Source organism: Typopeltis vanoorti, chromosome 7 (assembly GCF_054136105.1).
Source record: "Typopeltis vanoorti isolate ZY-2024b chromosome 7, IOZ_Tvanoo_1.0, whole genome shotgun sequence".
Lineage (NCBI taxonomy): Eukaryota > Metazoa > Arthropoda > Arachnida > Uropygi > Thelyphonidae > Typopeltis > Typopeltis vanoorti.
In genome coordinates, this window is record NC_143555.1 from 92606743 (window position 1) to 92624610 (window position 17868).

At 35.5% G+C, this 17868-nt stretch overlaps 1 protein-coding gene across 5 annotated transcripts in view; it reads right to left on the bottom strand.

The window, feature by feature from the left end:
* Positions 1 to 234: 234 nt before the first annotated feature.
* The window catches only part of LOC150104866 (PGAP2-interacting protein-like), a 227525-nt gene continuing 209891 nt past the window's right edge, over positions 235 to 17868 (bottom strand). For all 5 annotated transcript variants that reach the window (XM_090395376.1, XM_090395379.1, XM_090395378.1 and 2 more), the window contains one exon: positions 235 to 554. In XM_090395376.1, the coding sequence (XP_090251502.1) occupies positions 458 to 554 (97 nt within the window). In that variant the 3' untranslated portion in view covers positions 235 to 457. The remainder of the gene's footprint in view (positions 555 to 17868) is intronic.

Here is a 17868-nt window from a genome sequence, read left to right on the forward strand (position 1 = left end):
ATAGCCTTTTGGCTTATTTTAGTAGTAATTCAAAAGTGTGTTTTTGCATTAATAATAATAAAGTTCAAAGGTCACCATATTGTTATAAGTAGGGAAAAGATTATTGCTGGGGGAAAAAAAAATCAGTAGAACAATGTCATTCCATTACTTAATGTCTTGAAAAATAATTTTGAGAATGAAAATTCTCTTCATTAAATAATTTTAAACAGAAGTCAAAAATTATATTTAAAAAGGTATCAACAAATTCAGCATTTATTTAGCAATGATATTTACAGTACTGTATTGAAAATGGAAAATAACTTTGTAGCTACCAATATATGTACTGTTAAACTATAAAATTTTTTAACATATAAAGGAGAATAAAACTTTTAAGTAGATCAAGATGATATGACAGACGTCACATCAGCATCTACTCCAAATCTATTAACCTAGGCAGAACTAGAGAAACCAGTGTAGATTAACTTTTATTTCCTTCAGGTAGAAAATACTTTGGAGTACTCATGTGATAGCGATGTTTAGACTTCCAGTTATGTCCAACACTGAATGATCCAAACCTTAAAAAATAAAAATCTTTCTTATATATTCTGCATCACAAATTATTCCTAAAAATGAAGTAAACAAATAAAGATGTGAAGCCTAAATACATACTTTACCCTTTAAAATTTTTATAATGGAAAACAAATTTTTTTTTTATAACTTATGCATTTGAAGTAGGATCATTCACCCATCCACTTAGCAAATGGCTAAACCAAGACAACATGTTAAGATTCCACTATCATTACTCTTTCTTTTAGATTGCCATCAATGTCAAAAACCGGAATATACAGGGTGTCCCGAAATTCACGCAAGATTTAAATTTAGTGCCATTTGTGCAGTAAAGTGTTGCCAACGAGAAAAAAAAGACAGAATGACAGCTGACAGTTCAGGGTTATTAAAAATGGAGCGCTACACGAAAGAACAATGTTGAGCAATATTTTAAAAATAATGAAGGTTTGGCAGCTACAGTTCGCAATTTTCGTACAAAATATGGTCGGAATAGTGATTTAACTTCAACTGTGAAAAGATTAATTAAAAAATTCAAGGAAACTGGATCAATTAGTGATCTTATACATTCTGGCCATCCTTCAACAAGTCGTTCAACAGAAAACATCAAAGCAATTTGTGAGAGTGTTGCTGAGAGTCCAGGAACATCAATTCGGCACTGTGGTCTTGAATTGGGCATTTCGAGAAGTTCTCTACAGCGTATTCCCATGAAAGATTTGCATCTTTATGCTTACAAAGTTCAATTAACTCAAGAACTGAAGCCTACTGACCACACACAGTGAAGTGAAGAGAGTTCATTGAATGGATTATGGAACAACAAACAAGTGGATGCTTATTTTTCGAATAAAATCATCTTCAGCGATGAGGCTCAATTTCATCTTGATGGCTTTGTTAATCGACAAAATTGTCGCATTTGGGGTTCAGAAAATCCACGAGTGATTGTTGAGAAACAAATGCATCCACAACATGTCACTGTTTGGTGCAGATTTTGGGCTGGAGGCATCATCGGTTCATTCTTCTTCGAAAATGCGGCTGGTAAGGCAATAACAGTTAATGGTGCTCGCTATCGCGACATGATAATCCACTTTTTTGTGCCTAAATTGCAAGATATGGATGTGGACGACAAGTGGTTTCAACAAGACGGTGCCACATGCCATACAGTCCGAGAAACAATTCAATTACTGCATGAATCATTTCCTGGTCGTGTAATTTCTTGTTTTGGTGATCAGAATTAGCCGCCCAGATCATGTGACTTAACGCTGTTGGGCTTTTTTCTTTGGGATTTTTTGAAGTCTAAGGTTTATGCCAACAAGTCCATGACCACCCAGGCCTTGATGGAAGAAATTGAGCGCTGCATCAACAAAATTCAGCCACATTTATGCAAAACGGTCATGGAAAATTTCGACAAAAGAGTGCGTATGTGCCAGCAAAGCTGTGGAGGCCATTTACCTGATATGCTATTCCATGCATAACCCTATACTGTATACTTTATGAATCAATAAGAAATTACAATTTTTAATTAAAAACCTGTGTTTTCTATCAAAATTACTTCTTGCGTGAATTTTGGGACACCCTGTATATATATACCTGTGAAGACTTCATTTACAAGTCTGGAGATATTTTATAACTGGGGTGTGAAAATCGAAATAAATGAAACTTCTAAATACAGTAAGCCTCTGCAGGTTATGACCTAATTAATTCCTAAAAATCACCATTAAGAGAGTTGTGTAAACTAAATTTTAATTTCCCATTGTCTCAGTATCCAAAATTGAAGTTATGTTCCTGCAAATACAGTCTGAACTATATAATACTACACTGTACAATACTAACAAACTAAAATAATGCACTTAGATAATGAAATGATAGAAAAAATACAATTATTTAATTACAAAGTGAAAATATTACTGTTTCAAAATTTCTTAAAATAAAAATCAATAGTAGTTTCTTCTGAACTAAGGACTTTTTTTTTTTTTTTTTGGATAAATTTCCCTGTAACATGACATGGCATTGCTGACCATGGCTGATCTTCAAGCTATGCATAAAATATGGATAGTCACCTTTCAAAAGCCTTGAAATTTTTGTAAAGATTTAGAGGTTTTTTTAGTTGTAAGGTTTTTTTTTAATGTCTTCCTTTTGCTGTTTTATTGCTCTGACATTTCAGTAAGTTCCTCAATGGTGTGTTTCATGCAAATTCAGCAATTTATTTACATTCTCAGTAGAGACTTCTGATATGCTATCTCAAAGACGTTCACTGTTGCTTATTTCCAAAGAAGCTAAATAAATCTTCAATTAAATCTCTTCAAAAAGGAGAAACTCCCTTCAAGCAGGATTCAGAAATTTCATTTCAGGTAACTAATAATTTTTATAGCATCCAAAATACTGAATTTTTGAGAAAACACTTGGGTTAACTTCCACACAGACTGCCTTCATCAGTTTTTCAAATGTTCAGCAAAGATAATATTATTATTATTACGGGCAACTCCAGGGAGTCATTAGACTCATCGAGGGAGGCCCCAAATCATATTCATCACAACTATTCGACATTCATACAATATCTATCATACCTCATCTTAAACGCATTCACTGTCACAGCATCCACCACAGACTCCGGCAGCCCATTCCACTCATTCACCAGTCTAAAAGTAAAGAACCCAGCTCTAACACCTTTACTAACCACACTTTTGCCCAGTTTCCATGGATGTCCCCAAGTCCTCCCTGTTCTCAAAAATATCTTCTGAATTAATTTTATAGAAACCCTTCAGTAATTTGAATGTCTCAATCATATCTCCCCTCCTCTGCCTATCAACCAATTTCTGCAACCCACAAATCCTCAACCTGTTCTCATAAGGTTCATTCCACGGACCTGCTAATATCTTGGTCACTCGCCTCTGGATCCTCTCAACCTCCTCCCCATCAAGAAGAAACCTGTGATCAAATCTGAGCACAGTAGTCGAGATGGGGTCTTTTCAAGGCTCGATACAGAGGAACAATAACCTGCTTGTCAACGTATTCTTCAGCAACCAAGTGATTTGATGAGCTGATTTGGCCACTTTTGCAATGTGCCCCCTAAACTTCAACTCTTTATCCACCAACACTCCTAAATCTCGTTCCTCATCAATTTCCTGGAGTACAGTTCCACCAATGTAGTAAACTGCTGCTAATCTTTTCACCCCAAAATGTATAACCTTACATTTTGCCACATTAAATTGACATCCATTCTCCTTGGCCCAGACCGCCAATCTATCCAAATCTTCTTGCAAAATTTTGACATCATCTGCATTCATTATTGCCCTACCCAACTTTGCATCATCCGGAAACAAATGAACTATTCCTCTCAGATCCTTTCCTATATCATTAATGAACAAATTAAACAGCAGTGGTCCAAGAACAGATCCTTGTGGCACACCACTAGTCACAGGCCGTCTTGTGGACTCTACTCCTGAATAAACCACTCTCTGATATCTCTCTGTCAACCACCCTTGTATCCATCTCACCAACCCTATATCCATCCCCATATGCTGTAATTTACTGATTAGAATTCCATGTGGTATCCTGTCAAAGGCCTTAGCAAGGTCAAGTAGAATCACCGTAAACCCATTACCCTTATCCAGTTCAGCCGTCACTGTGTTATAATACGTGAGCAAGTTACTGAGGCATGACCACTTCTTCCATTCATGGCCCCTAGTCCTTCCACCACCCTTCACAAAACCATGCTGTCCACGATACAGTATCCCATTTTCTTCTATCCAGTCTTGTATTTTCCTCTTGACTATTTTCTCCAAGACCTTGATAATGATTCCTGTTATGCTGATTGGCCGGTAATTTTCAACAGCAGCCTTGGAACCACCTTTATGCAGCAGAACTATTTTCCCCTCTTTCCACCCCCCTTGGGACTTGGGACATAATATGCCAGACTGTTAATCAATTCTCTTCTGCACATGTGAAGTGATCCAGCACAGCAACAGTTTTTTTTTTTTTTTTGTTGTTTCTTTTGTTTTTAAAACATAGATATGTATACAACATTTTGTGATATAAAACTTAATCACTGGATATAAAACATTAACCATTGATTCAGTTCTTAGAAATTAAATCACACTAGTTCAAATATTTTATTAAGACTGAGCTACACTACAGCTGTAGAGTGTAGTGTAGTCTCAGTCAACAGCTGTTAAAGAATACATATCCTGATCACTTCACTTTGTGGTGCAGTATTATTATTATTGTTCCGGGCAACTCCAAGGAGTCGACAGACTCATCGAGGGAGGCCCTAACGTCATGTCAAGAACAACTATTCGACATTCACATAGTATCTATCATACCTTGCCTTGAACTCATTCACGGTCATAGCACCCACAACAGACTCTGGAAGCTTATTCCACTCATTCACTACTCTCCAAGAAAAAAACCTAGCTCTAACACCCTTGTCAACCATGCTCTTGCCAAGCTTCCATTCATGGCCCCTAGTCCTTCCACCACCAGTCATATTTTTAAAAATATCTTCTGGATCAATCTTATAGAAACCCTTCAGTAATTTTAATGTCTCAATCATATCATCCCTCCTTCGCCTATCGACCAATTTCTGCGACCAACAAATCTTCAACCTATTCTCATAAGGTTCATCCCACAGACCTGCTATCATCTTGGTCACTCATCTCTGGATCCTCTCCACTTCCTCCCCATCATGAAGAAACCCTGGTGCCCATAACTGGGCACAGTAGTCCAGATGGGGTCTTATCAAGGCTTGATACAGAGGAACAACAACTTGTTTGTCTCTGCATGTTAAAGTATTTTTCAGAAGCCAAGTGATTTGGTGAGCTGTTTTAGTCACTTTTGCAATGTGCCCCCTAAACTTCAATTCCCTATCCACCAACACTCCCAAATCCCTGGCCTCATCAATCTCCTGGAGTACAGTTCCACCAATGCGATATACTGCTACTATTCTTTTCACCCCAAAGTGCATAACCTTACACTTTGGCACATTAAATTGACATCCATTTTTCCTAGCCCAGTCCTCCAAACTATCCAAATCATCCTGTAAAATTTTGACATCCTGTGCACTCATAATTGCTCTACCTAACTCTGCATCATCAGCAAACAAGTGAACACTTCCTCTCAAATCCTTTCCTATATCATTGATGAACAAATTGAAAAGCAGTGGTCCAAGAACAGAGCCCTGTGGCACTCCACTAGTCACAAGCCGTCTTTTAGACTCCACTCCTGAATAAACCACTCTCTGGTATCTCTCCTTCAACCACCCTCCTATCCATCTCACCAACCCTGTATCTATCCCCATCTGCTCCAGTTTACTGATTAGGGTTCTATGTGGTATCCTATCAAAAGCCTTGGCAAGGTCCAGTAGTATTACTGTAAACCCATTACCCTTATCCAGTTCAGCCGCAATGTATTTCACAGTCATGATTGCAACATTTATACCAGCCATATGGGCAGGAGAGGTCATAAAGCAGGGGTTTACTGTATATGATACAATTGAGATTTGGTAAAAACAAAAGCATTTCATTACACTTTAAATATGAATTTACCATCATCAAATTCCAGCCATGTACCCTCAAAGGGTGTACAGGATATGATAGTACTACATGAAAAATTTACATCATTACTAACTTCCTATCTACAATTTTCCATCAAATCAGTCTGTCAACACTCCAACATTATAAGATCTTATATTTCTATCATCTAAGGCACTTTGTACCGTAATCAATCCACCTATGTCTTGGTCTTCCTCTGGGTCATTTTCCTGCCAACCTGGCAGAGAACACTTGTTTTGCTAATCTTTCCTCTCCCATTCTGTTTAAGTGACCATACCACCTGATATTAGCTCTGCTAATGCATTTCTGGATGCTGACAATGTCAAGTTCTTTCATAATATCCTCGTTTTTAATATGATATTGCCACGGATGCCATCTGTTCATTCACGCCTCTAATTTTTCTCAGGACTCTCATATCTGCGGTCTCTAGTCTTTGGTCAACTGTTTTACTTCTGATCCAGCTCTCAGATCCATAAGTTAAAACTGGTTTGAACACTGCCTTGTGTACAGCTAATTTAGTGTTCCGACTAATTTCTCTCTTATTCCATATGAATTTATTCAATTGACTTCCTACCAAACCAGCTTTGTTGATTCTGTTGTCTATTTCCGTATTTAATTTACCATCTTTACTAAAAATCATGCCTAAGTAGCTGAAATGTTTTACTTGTTCCACAGGTTCTCCGTTCACAACACAGTTGACATTTTCAATGATTTTGTCTATTTTCATTGTCTTCGTCTTTTTATTGCTGACCTTCATACCATATCTATTACAACAGTTATTCAATTTAGTCAGGGAATCTTGCAGACTTGTAGCTGATTTATTCAGAAGTATAACATCGTCCACATAAAGCAAAGAGCTGACATTAACATCTCCAATTTTGATATCATGTTTAATACCACTTTCCTTCATAATGTGATCCATATAGATAATAAATAACAGAGGGGATAATGCACATTCTTGTCTCACACTAGAATTAACGTTAAACCATCTTCCTGTACTTCCTTCAATTCTAACTGCTGACTTACAACTCAAATAAAGACTAAGTATTGCTTGATATAATGCCTCATTGACACCATATAACTGTAGCATATTGAATAGCTTCTCTCTTGACACCTTGTCATATGCCTTTTCCAAATCGACAAGACTTAAATACAGATCTTTGTTAGATTCCCATGATTTCTCGACTATTTGTCATAAAGTGAAGATCTGATCCTGACAGCCTCTATTTGGCCTAAATCCAGCTTGTTCTTCACCAAGCTTTTTCCTCCACAATTCTTCTCAACCGTTTCTCAAGTATAATTGCATCAATCTTACCAGGAACACTCAGTAGGAAAATACCTCTGTAATTCTCACATTCAATTTTATTTCCCTTTTTATATATGAGTACTATTAGAGCTGTACTCCAATCATCGGGAATGTGTCTCTCTGTCCAGGCATTCTGAACAATGCAGTGCAGCCACTGTAAGACTTTTATACCACCATCCTTCAGCATTTCTGGTCGAATATCATCTACTCCTGCTGCCACATTTCATGTCTTTGATAGCTTTTTTATACTTCAGGTATGGATATGTATTCCTGACTGCAGGCCTGGTCAGTGTTTTTTTATCACTGTGCTGTCATCGCTGACTTTAGAAGTTTTTCAAAGTAATTACTCCATACTTCAAGGATATCTTTTTCTCCTGTTTTCATGTCACCTTTATCATCTCTAACTCCTTTTACAGCACTCTTTCCTCCATTCCTAAGCTTCTTCAACAACCTCCAGTATATTTTGCCACCTTCTTGATATTTATTTTCTATGTTCTTGCCAAAGTCCTCCCATGACTCTTATTTAGCTAGTTTTACACGGTGTTTAGCTTTCTTACATTTGTCTCTGTATTCTCTCAGAGCACAAGCTGACTTATTGCCAGGAACTTTTGATATGCTTTCTTCTTTTCCTTCACTGCCTCTTTAACTTCCTGTGTCCACCACTGAATCTCCAAGGTTTGGAGATTCAGTGGCATTTTTTCTTCAATAATCTTTGTGTATTTTAGTGAACAGTTCACACCTGAGAGCTGCTCAACTTTTATTCTCTTTAAAACCTTCTTACATGTTATTCTTTTTAATATGAAATTCAATTTTATCCTGCTCAAGACTAAATAGTGATCACTTCCAATTTCAAATCCTCTGTACACTCTGGTGTCCTGCACCAGGAAGAAAACATCACTATCAACAATAACATAGTCAATGAGACTTTTCTTATTCCTTGCCTCTTCTCTCCATGTGAATTTGTGTACATTTTTATGTTGGAACGTGGTGTCAGTAATAACAAGTCCATGTCCTGAGCAGAAATCCAACAGATATTTGCATTATTATTACCTTTGCTCTTTTCTCCAAATTTTCCCAAAATATTTTTGTATGTCTGACAATCACTTCCTACTCTGCTATTTAGATCCCCAACGTTTCCTCTTTCATTGTGTCAGTTGCTTTTTCTAAAGCCTCAAAAAATTCCTCCACTTCTACCTTAGTAAAACCTTTTGTGGGACCAGTAGGCACAAATAAGTCTCATTGTCCAGTTCCCTATTCTGATATTTGCCCACATCACTCTACTTGAGACTGCCTGCCATTCAAGAAGATTAGCCTCATATTTAGTTTTGAATACTATGGCTACTCCTTCTTTTCTTTGATTGACATTGCCAATATAACATTTTGTATTTATTGCACAGAAAAATCTCACTAGTTTTTGTCTTTTTTGTTTCAGTCACCCCTATTATGTCGATCTGGTACTTATCTAATTCCTCAGCTAGCTCCATTTCTTTGCCATCAGGCTTCTTATGTTGATAGTATCGATCTTTAACTCTGGTGATGTTGAGTTGGGGTGTGTTTTTCAGATTTGTTCCAGTAGCTGACTTTTTGCTGTTTGCCCTGGTTTCCTGGTAAAAACAAGGGGGCCTTGTTTAACCAGGAGACGCCCCAGTTGGCATGAAATTTTGTCATGTTGTACCATCATTCTGTATTTTGATTTAATACTGTTTTTGAAATACTTTTTTTGTAATTTAATATAATTCAATTCAATGTCAGAGAACATCCAGATAAACAGCTAAAAGGATAACAGCAAAAAACATACCACTCAAACACAAATTCAGAAGTTATAATTTGGTCGGCTAAATCCCAAATTGCCAGCCCATCCTCGTTCGTTCAGTATCCAGGTAGATACCTAACAGGGTGCACCACGAGAAGGTGAGGATTGGACATTAGGTTAGAAGTCCTGGTCGGTTCTCCGCATTCCTTTAAAGGCTATGTGGAGGTCACCTTAGTTATACAGCTTTGAATCTTAAGCACCCCCATGAATTTACTTTAATAACTATATAGTTTTTCATTAAGTATAAATTATAGTTACACTAACCTACGTGATCTAGAGACAATTTAAGATGTGCTTCTTATACACACACACACACACACACACACTCCAAAAGTGTCTGTCTCCCGAGTTGCAGTTTCCTGTCGATAGCAACCTCTTAGAGACCACAGAAATGATTTTATTATGTCTAGTTTACCATAATTCATTTCCTTTAGAATATGCTACACACCCAAGGGACTTTTTAGACTAAAATTTATTAAAATAACCCTCTAGTAAGATTCAATGGTATTCCAAAAGTAACTGTTACTCTCATCTTCATTTAATTTAGATATGAGGGCATCCTAAACAATAAAATAAAAAAAGAACTGAATGGTTGATGAAACCATTCAACAAACTTATGACAAAACCTATAACAAAACAGTGCCATGTGCAAGTAAGTGCTTAACCTGGCATTAGTAAGGTGGGGTGTCACAGACCCCAAATTGACTATAACTTTTTTTTAACGACACATGGCAGTGAGTCGTGCCTCGATATAACTTCCCCTCCGGTAACCCACTACTCGACTCGAAGTAAAAATTGTTTGTTTGTATAGATGTTTAATTAGTTAAGTATTTTTGGGTAATAAAAATTTAATTTGGTGGATCTGCATTTTTATTCTGTAAAATTACAGGACACTTAACCACGCTACCGGCCAAGACGTCTATAGACGTTCACGTTATCATGGATGCGAAGTGCTTATTAAAATTGTAATACCATTGTTATAACAATGAAATATATGATGGATACGAAGCCTATGCTGATGCGTATTTGATCCATAACGGCCGGTAAGGTGGTTAAACAATACATAATCTAATATTGGTTAAAAAGATATGGATTTTTATAATACACTACATTATTTGGATGGGTCTGTGGGACCCACCTTATCATTTTAGTTACATTTTCCCACCTCACCAGCACTGGGTTAAAAGGAAAAAAGAAGTCATTTATTAACAAATACTGTTTTTGAAATACTTTTTTTGTAATTTAATGTAATTCAATTCAATGTCAGAGAACATCTAGATAAACAGCTAAAAGGATAACAGCAAAAAACATACCACTCAAACACAAATTCAGAAGTGTTAATATTTGGTAATGTGAATATGTAAATTATATAAAATTAATATAAATAATAAATTACAGATGCCATGAAATTATATTCTTCGTTTAATCCTTTATCCAAGAATATAATTTCTTGGCATCTTTAATTTAATTTAATTTAACATGGGAGTTTTCCCAGAAATAATATACATAATTTAATTTATAGTATAACAAGTGAAAAACTTTCAAAATGTGCATAAATAATAATTATACATATTCAGTTGGCTCTCACTACAGGAATACTTGGTAATAACAGACAGTTTGCAATAGCAAATTCTTTTTAGAATAGCATTGTTCCAATGAAGATGTGGTCAGGACTTATTGGTGGTTTGCTCGAGTGAATAAGTTTGTTATACTATAATCATCTTTGCTATAGCGAAAGTCACTTGTAAATAATAAAATTGGTTAAACCTACAAATCACTGAAATTTTGTATTCCACACCTATGATGGTTTGTCTGTATCTCATCTTAACTAAATGACTCATTTATGGGTTGATTTACTGTCAATGGCAGCTTGTACATAAGCACTGTGACACTGCAGCCCCAAGGAAAAAACGAAAAAATTAAATTTTGTTTGTGTTTATAAATAATAATAATGCTCACAACATTATATAAATGCAATACAACATGTTTAAAGGTTACAGCTTATGTTTCGACATTGACTAAATAGCTAATAATTGGAATTCGATTAACGCTTTAGATTATGAAAGAAATGCACTGTGATCTAATGCAGTGTAAGAATTATCACGTTTGGTCATTCCGGCTAGACTCACCTATATTCATTTACACTCGTCACTGCACGTAACATCTGACACTGCTCATTGAGCAGTGTCGCTACAGATAAATTGTATGCTTGAGAGCGTTATTTCTGTGAGATACGAAACTTTTATTATTGGTGTGTGTTCGTGGTGAGGGGGAAATATTTTTGGTAAATCTTATTTTATGCTGTTAAAATAAATATAATTATTTATTTATTTATTATAAATACAAGGCTGAATTATGACGAGTATCACTGTTGAAAATATGAAAAGAATTATATTTTCGAGAGATAGATTCTGGTATTGCGACTACATGTTTATTAAATACGAACAGGGTATGTGAAAACCTGACAAGTTTTGTAAGTCGTATAACTTATATCATCAGGAGCATTGGTGTATAAAAAGTTAAACGCAACTAACAAAGATTAAATTCATAGTCCATTAGATGGTTCTAACTGTAACATTGAAAAAATTAAAACATTTGTTACTGAATGTTTGTTGGAACATTGTTATAATAAATAATAAAAATAATAAAAAATAATAATAAATAATAATATTTTAAAAATCTGTATGGCAGAACATAAAAAAGACATAGAAAAAAGAAGAGAACACAAATCAAGCCTAACTTTCCACAACTTCAACTGTCCATAAAGTATTTTGGGAAAAAACGATCATGTCATATATTGATAAAAACATTTTTCCCGCTTTCTTGAATTTCCTTTCACAAGGAAATTCAAGAAAGCGGGAAAAATGCTTAGAATTCCTACACAGTGCAACAAAAACCAAGGTTTAATATTACACCAAGTGTGGTAGGGATTCATAAAAAAAAAAAAAAATCTAACTTCCTCAGATCTCGGACATAACGCATGTGAAGCACAGAACGTGACAATAAATTACAATGTTCCAACAACCATTCAGTAAATTTCAATTTTTCCAGTGTTATAGTTAGAAACATCTAATGGACTATGAATTTAATCTTTGTAAGTTGTGTTTAACTTTTTATACACCAATGCCCTGATGATGTAAGTCATACGACTTATGAAACTTGTTGGGCTTTCATGTATCCTGTTCATATTTAATAAACAAGTGGTAGCAATACTGGAATCTATCTCTCGAACTACTGAACCACAGAAACCTTCACACTCAGAATTATATTTTCTCAATTATCGTTACACGAAACAAATAAACAATTTGATTCATGTACCAAATTGTTCACAAATTGGTACACTGCTCATTGAGCAGTGTCGCTACAGATATATTGTATGCTTGCATGTGTTATTTCTGTGTATGAAACTTTTATTATTGGTGTATGTTCGTAGTGAGGGTGAAATATTTTTAATAAAGCAATTTTTGTAATATGCAAATTTACTTATTAATAAATTGATTACTGATTAGGAAAAAACGAATTTTTTTTTTTTTTTTTAATTTTGTATATGCAGCACCCCGACTTAAAATTTTCACTGGCAGCCACTGTTTACTGTAATAAAATAGAATGGTAATACAATAGGTAGATCTCTGCTTTTGATACAACAATGATGTGATCAAATTTACCAATGGAGTTCATGAGGACAATTAATTCTAGTTAGTACTGGTACATGAAAAATTACTGTGCCTCTACAATTTCAATTAAGTCATGCTAAATTTATGGAAATATCTTCTTCTCTTAAAATTAAAAAAAAAAAAAATTTAAATATAAATGGATGGAACACGTTCAAAGAATGAAAACAGAAAGATTACCAAAACAAGACTTAAATTACAAACCATTAGGAATAAGAAAACCAGGACGTCCTCTAAAGGTATTCAATGATGACTTTTAAGGCCAGAAAAGGCACTCTAGCTTCAAAAAGCATTATGATGATCTTCTCCAACTTAATAAAATCTGATTATGTACCTAGTTATATATGCATACATATACACAATTTGTGAACTCATAAATTTATTTAATAGCTAATTACCATGTTTCAGGACCAAAGAAAAAGTGAGAAATGCATTTTTATCTATTCATTTTATTATTTTCAATGTCACATGCTGTACTTTGTTGGTACAAAATCATGCTTTGTTCCCCCTTCAATTTTAGCAGGATGGTGCAACACTACCACCACCACCCTACATATTGGCAACCTGCAGTGGCTTGGAAAAGTTCCTTCTTTGACCCAGTAGTTTTGGGATTATTTAACTAACATTAAGCCTGTCCATGGACCTAATGTAGGTTTACAACTTTCATAAAGGCTCACATAAAATATAATTATGGTTCATATAATGTTGTATATAAGGTGTTTCTGCAGATAGATAATATCCAATAGTAAAAGTATAAAAAATCCTGCAAATCCTGGGTAAACGAAACCAACACATTCTGGATGTAGCATTTGCAATTCAAGGTCACAATTACACCACCCTCTTCAACGAAGAAGGGTCCAATTATACTCTGGCTGGAAACCACATACTATGCAATGACCTTCTCACTGTGAAGAGGTTTCTCTTGGACAAATTCAGGTCTCGATACAAGAAACCTGTAGGTTCATCTGTTTACATGACTGCGTAGATGGAAATGTGCTTTGTCCTAGAACCATACATTATGGAGGAAGGACAGCTATGCTGCACAGTATTCCCACCATGCAGCATAGTCTGTTACTGTTAAACACTGACTCACTTGAATGATGTACAAAAAGTCACCCAGTTCTTTAAGGATCCTCCATAGTGAACCCCTCATTATCCCAAATTTTACCACTGTTCAGCGTTGACTGCATTTCAGAGACTGTAACACTTTCTCCAGCACATATCTGTGATTCTCTTTGTGTTAACAGTTCATGGTCTCCCTGAATGCCCTTTGCATTGTGGCAGAATACTCCCAATATGTTGGAACCTCTTGATTAAGGCAATGATGACATTATTGCCTTAATCAAGATGGAAAAGACGAACAAACTGTTCACAAACATGTCATAGGCTTGGACCATTTGCTCTACCAACTCCACTGTATGAATGAAAATAATGCTCAACAATAAATGTCTTTTCTTCCAACATCATTGCTACAGCTCAATGTAATGGCATAGACCAGGAGTTGGCAATGCAGCACTCGCAGTGAATTTTTAGTGTGCCCTCAGAGAAATTATTGTAAACTGCTTTGTTTGTGTCTATTAAGACGAGAGACCACTGATCATAAGTAGTTTGAGTTGTTTATGTCATCTAATTATCAATGCACTTGCTCTTCACACCACTTCTAAACGTTGTTAGAACCCAGATGAAAAGCCAAACGGCTATTTTTTTCTGGCGAAGTTAATCAAATTAAGGGGATAAAAATCCCTTATTATTATATATATATATATATATATATAAAAGAACTTACCTCACTGATGAGACCTCAAAAAAATGGTTGAAACCGGTCTGGGTAGTGACCTCTCCTCATAACGTAAAGCAGTATTACATCTCCTAGGAGCTGTGTGTTTTTACATTATGAGAAAATATCAAGGATAGTGAGGGAGTTTGCTCCACCTTTGCTTCGAGTTGCCTTGGTGTGGTACTACCAGGTGGTCACTTATGCTTGGATTCGCCGATAGTTCGTCGGCATGAAACTCTTAGGTCGTAGTTTTCGATCTTAGAGTTTCACATACTGGCTGTAAAATAATAAGGGATTTTTATCCCCTTAATTTAGTTGTTAGAACTCTTTGTTTTTTAGTATACGTGCATGTTGAATCACTCCCGCTATCAGTGCAAATATAAAATACTTTGTTTACAAAGATATTTTTAACCCTTTATAATGGAAAAGCTCATCATGATGATAAAATGTTCTGGAAGTTAGTAGATGGAAATACTTTTCCTATTCTGAGAAAATGCTCATTAAAAATTTATTCATATTGTGCAACTACATACAACTGCAAGACCCTGTTTTCAAATATGGCATATTTGAAATCAAATTATCAATCTAAACTTACAGACTCACATTTGGATAATTTTTTAAGAGCAGGTACTTTGAACTACATGCTTGATTATAAAAAATTAGCAGATGATGTACAAAGCCAGGTTTCTCATTAAATCCTGTTAAATTTATATTTTTTGTATTCATTTATTATTTTATTTTTTATGGTATTTTATATTCATTCATATATTACAAAAATATGTTGTAAAAGTGAGTTAAATAAAAGAATGTTAAAATTTGAAATTTCATTTTTTCTTAAAAACAACTAATCATAGAATCTCAAAGCCTGAAATGAGAGAAAAAATGCCTGTCATGAGCCCTCCATAATTTTTGAATTTTATATTGCGCTCTTCATATTAAAAAGATTGTCAAGCTCTGGCATAGACTACACATGGTCTTCTATTAACGTGCATGCAGTCGAATGGCATATCTCTTAGCGAGTGTATTCAAGGGACTGTCGAAGTTCAGTGTTGTTCTTTTTGTGCCATATATACAAAAGTTGGTCAAGTTGTTAGGATACTTGCTCTCCAGCCAACAGAATCAAATCCTAACATGGAGATGGATGTCTTTAGGTGGGAGATGAATTTCATTACCAGTGCGAGAGACTGCCTTACTAGAGACCTGAAGTGACTTAAAAAGTTTGTTTAGTCTCTAGAACAGCGTGTGTTTGAATTGTTTAAAACACATATGGGCAACCCCCGGCCCTCTACTTCTTTTGATCCAGCCCTAATCTATTTCAGCGAAGTTTATCTGATTTATGGTGGGAGAAAACATGGTGTGTTCTACTAACTCACATTAAACTGACGTCATATGACTTGCGCAAAACACACTATGTTTTCTCCAACCAAGGTCTCTTTCTCACTTTGACTAGCGGTGTGTGTGTGTGTGTGTGAACGTGTTACAACATGTCAGTTCGGTACTTGCGTTGGTGTTGTGCTTTGTTCAGTGCCTGCATTGATGTTATGTTCTGTTCGGTGCCTGCGTTGATGTTGTGTTCTGTTCAGCGCCTGCGGTGTAGAAGACAGTTTTGTTTGACAGTTCTGAATATCGCTTATAAATTTGGGACAATGTCAGGGATTATTGCGAAAAAAAAGAAAAGTAGATGCACAGAATAGTAAATTTCAAGACAACTGGACAGAGGATTATTATTTTATTCTGAATAAAGGTTTGCCTGTATGTTTGCTGTGCAATAAATCTGTATCTGTCAACAAAGAATACAACTTGAAGAGACACTTTACTTCGAGACATGCGAATCACCCAAAAATTGATGGACAACTACGAAAAGATGAAATACAGAAGTTGAAGAACTTGGATACCCAGCAGCAAATGTTAAACAAGCAAAGAACACAACACCACAACATTGTCAAAGCCAGCTTTCTGGTAAGCAAAAAAATCACTAAGCATTCTAAGTCATTTGGTGAAGGAGAATTTATCAAAGAATGTCTGCTGGATGTTGCAAGTATAATATGTCCTGAAAAGAAAAAAGACTTCAAGAATATTCGTTTGTCGAGCTGTACTGTTGTCCGACGGATAGAAATTATGGCTGATGATATCAAAAAAAGTTTAAAAGAGAAGATTGCTAGATTGGAAGCATTTTCAATTGCTTTGGATGACAGCACTGATGCCACCGGTACAACACAGCCAGCAATATTTATTCAAGGAGTTGATGCAGATTTCAACATCACAGAAGAATTATTGGCACTTCGGCCGTTAAAAGGAACAACTACCGGTGAAGATATATTTGAAACAGTCAACACAGTCTTCGAGAGATTTGGGCTTAAATGGAATTCACTATCTGGCATATGCACTGATGGAGCCCCAGCAATGGTTGGTGCACAGAAGGGATTTATTGGAATAGTTCATGAAAGAGCAATAGAACTACAGATCCACCCAGAAAATTTAACAAATTTTCACTGCATTATCCACCAACAAAGTCTGTGTGCAAAATCGATTAAATTCACAAATGTTATGGAAGTCGTAGTAGCCAGTATTAATTTTATTAAGTCACGTGCACTTAATCACCTCCAATTTAAGGAGTATTTGGCAGACCTATTTTTGGATTATGAAGATGTGTCTTATTATTGTGAAGTGAGGTGGTTGAGTAAAGGTAAAATGTTAAAACGATTTTATGCTCTGAGACAAGACATTGCAGATTTTATGGACATAAAAGGAAACACAATTAACCAAGTAAAAGATGATGAGTGGGTGTGTGATTTAGCATTCCTTGTAGATGTCACCGGATACCTCAACAAACTGTATCTTAAATTGCAAAAACAAGGACAATTGGTTCATGAACTGCATGGACATGTCAAAGCTTTTTGTAATAAACTAAGATTGTTGGAAAGTCAGATCAGAGCTAAAAATTGTTATCATTTTCATACTCTAGCAACTCATAAAAATATCCCTTATAATTGTTGTGGAGATGAACTGAAGGCACTGATGAGCAATTTGATACAAGGTTTGCCGACTTCAAAAACAAAGACTCCACATTCACTATATTTGCTCGTCCGATGGATGCTGATGTAAATAATGTGCCAGAAAACTTACAGATGGAACTTATTGAGCTTCAGGCGGATTTAGTGCTAAAATCACAATTTAACAACATTGCTTTGACGGATTTTTATAAATTTTAT